Genomic DNA, 2291 nt, shown 5'->3' with positions numbered 1-2291 from the left:
TTTCAGATGTGTATTAGTCATTTGTATTTTCCCAGACCCGATATGGATCCTTATTTACTTACTGAAACCCCTGATGGAGTTGTCTTTAGGGCAGCAGAGGATGAAGGGAGGTGAGCACTGAGTCACACAGTAGGAGAGATGGAGAGGGGATTAAGGGAAGGAGGGAGAGGAAAGGGAAGCCCCCATTGAATAGTCTTGGCACCCTTGTTTAAAGTTATATGACCAGGGACTTCTCTGGTGGCGCAGTGGTTAAGAATCTGCCTGCCAATGCAGGGGACACGGGCTCGAGCCCTGGTCCAGGTAGATCCCACATGCTGCAGAGCAACTAAGCCCAAGCACCACAACTACTGAGCCAGCACTCTAGAGTCCATGAGTCAAAACTACCGAGCCCATGTGCCACAACTACTGAAGCCCGAGTGCCTAGAGCCCATGCTCCACAACGAGTGAAGCCACTGCAGTGAGAAGCCCGCGCACCACAATGAAGAGTAGCCCCCGCTCGCCGCAACTAGAGAAAAGCCCACGCACAGCAACGAAGACCAAACGCAGCCAAACAAATTTTTAAATAAATAAATAAAGTCATTTGACCATTTATGGTTTATTCTGGGCTCTTTATTCTCAGGTCCTTTTTATGCTTTGGCTCCACCAGCCTAAGTGTGTTGGGCACACTTTTTGCCTCATTGTCACAAAGTGACTGGCTCATCTCTACACATCATATCCTATAACCGTATTCACAGGCAAGAATCAAGGATATGTATGTGTGTGTGTGTCTTTTAAATCAGGAATATATCCCAGGAGTCCCCTGGTCCCAGTAGACTTCCTCTTAAGCAAGAGTGCACTGAAGCCAGTTTGTGAAAGCAGATTATTACACTATCTAGATTTTGTGAGCTTGTTGCTAAACACCACCACCCTTGAAATCGGCCATGGTAAGAGCATTTAGTTACACCACAGAACATTAAGACTTTCTCCTAGGAAAGTGGTTTACCAGCACACTATTGCCTTTGAGTCTTATTAATCAGAACCAAATGATATGGCCACTCCTAGTTTAAGGGAGTCTTAGAAAGTGAGTATCTGTCATTTTCAGCCTCTCTCAAGGGAGGTGGACTTCGTTAGCCGGCAATGAAAGGCAGAGTTGGGGAAGCAACCAATGGTGTTTGACACTAATGCCTCCCAATGGTGGGAACTCTTTGTAATCACTTAAAAGAGTATCTTCAAAGAATGTCTGCCAGAAGACAGAGTGCTGTGGTCTCAGTGGTAGGATGGACTGAGCTCTAGCAGTTGACCTGGTAATTACGATAAGAGGTGGGGGCCAGGGCTTTCGAATCCATGGCTGGGGGCCTAGTAAGGATGTGGCCTCAGCAACTTCCTGTAACCACAATGGGGGGCTGGCTTGACACAGGGCTGTGAGCAGCCAGAGGACACGCGGCTTGGGGCGGATGCTGAAGGGAAGGGAGGAGCCCTGCGTGCGGTCTCAGAGGGTAGTAGAGGTGTTCCCTGAAGAAGAGCCGACGAAGGAAGGCCTGCTGTCCTTGACCAAGAACTCCTTGCTGACCAGGCCGTGGATGGCCATGATCCTGAGGAGTCCGTGGCGAAACTTCTGGCCAATGAAGACGTAGATGAGAGGATTGAGGCAGCTGTGGAGGAAGCCCAGGATCTCGGTGGCATCCAGGGCCCGGCCGATGTCATTGCGGCGCTCACAGGTCTCCGCGATCACCCGGACCCTCATCAGGGTGTCTGCAACCAGGACCAGGTTGTAGGGCAGCCAGCAGAGCAGGAAGACGAGCACGACAGCAAAGATGACCCGCATGGCCCGGTGCTTCTGCCCCATGTGGGCTGCAAAGAGCGTGCGCAGGGTGAGTCCGTAGCAGATGAGCATGACCAGCAGGGGCAGGAGGAAGCCAAAAGACTGGGGCAGGACCCGCATCACCATCCGCCACTTCGTTGTATTGGCACCCATGTCCTCGTAGCAGACTGGGCTGGAATAGGGTGGTTGATAAGCCTCACGGAAGACGAAGATGGGCAGGGCCAGGATCAAGGACAGGACCCAGATGCCTAAACATATGAACCTGACCCAGTGCCGCTTCTGGGTGAGCGTGCGTGTGGCATGGACAATGGCCAGGTAGCGGTCCACGCTGATGCAGGCCAGCAGTAGGATACCACTGTAGAAGTTGACTTCCTTCAGGAGTGAGACCACCTTGCACAGGGCTGTGCCAAAGATCCAGCCCTTTGCCTTGGAGGTGGCCCAGATAGGCAAGGTCAGGGCAAAGAGCAGGTCAGCCATGGCCAGGTTCAGC

The 2291-nt window shown here is 52.2% G+C and overlaps 1 protein-coding gene across 1 annotated transcript in view; it reads right to left on the bottom strand.

The window, feature by feature from the left end:
• Positions 1 to 1468: 1468 nt before the first annotated feature.
• The window catches only part of LOC103068417 (C-X-C chemokine receptor type 2-like), a 2182-nt gene continuing 1359 nt past the window's right edge, over positions 1469 to 2291 (bottom strand). Inside the window, exon 2 of the mRNA XM_007451432.1 lies at positions 1469 to 2289. Within this exon, the coding sequence (XP_007451494.1) occupies positions 1469 to 2289 (821 nt within the window). The remainder of the gene's footprint in view (positions 2290 to 2291) is intronic.

The sequence above is a fragment of the Lipotes vexillifer genome, unplaced genomic scaffold (assembly GCF_000442215.2).
Source record: "Lipotes vexillifer unplaced genomic scaffold, Lipotes_vexillifer_v1.1 scaffold1145, whole genome shotgun sequence".
Classification (NCBI taxonomy): domain Eukaryota; kingdom Metazoa; phylum Chordata; class Mammalia; order Artiodactyla; family Lipotidae; genus Lipotes; species Lipotes vexillifer.
This window is presented reverse-complemented; position numbering and strand designations above follow the sequence as displayed.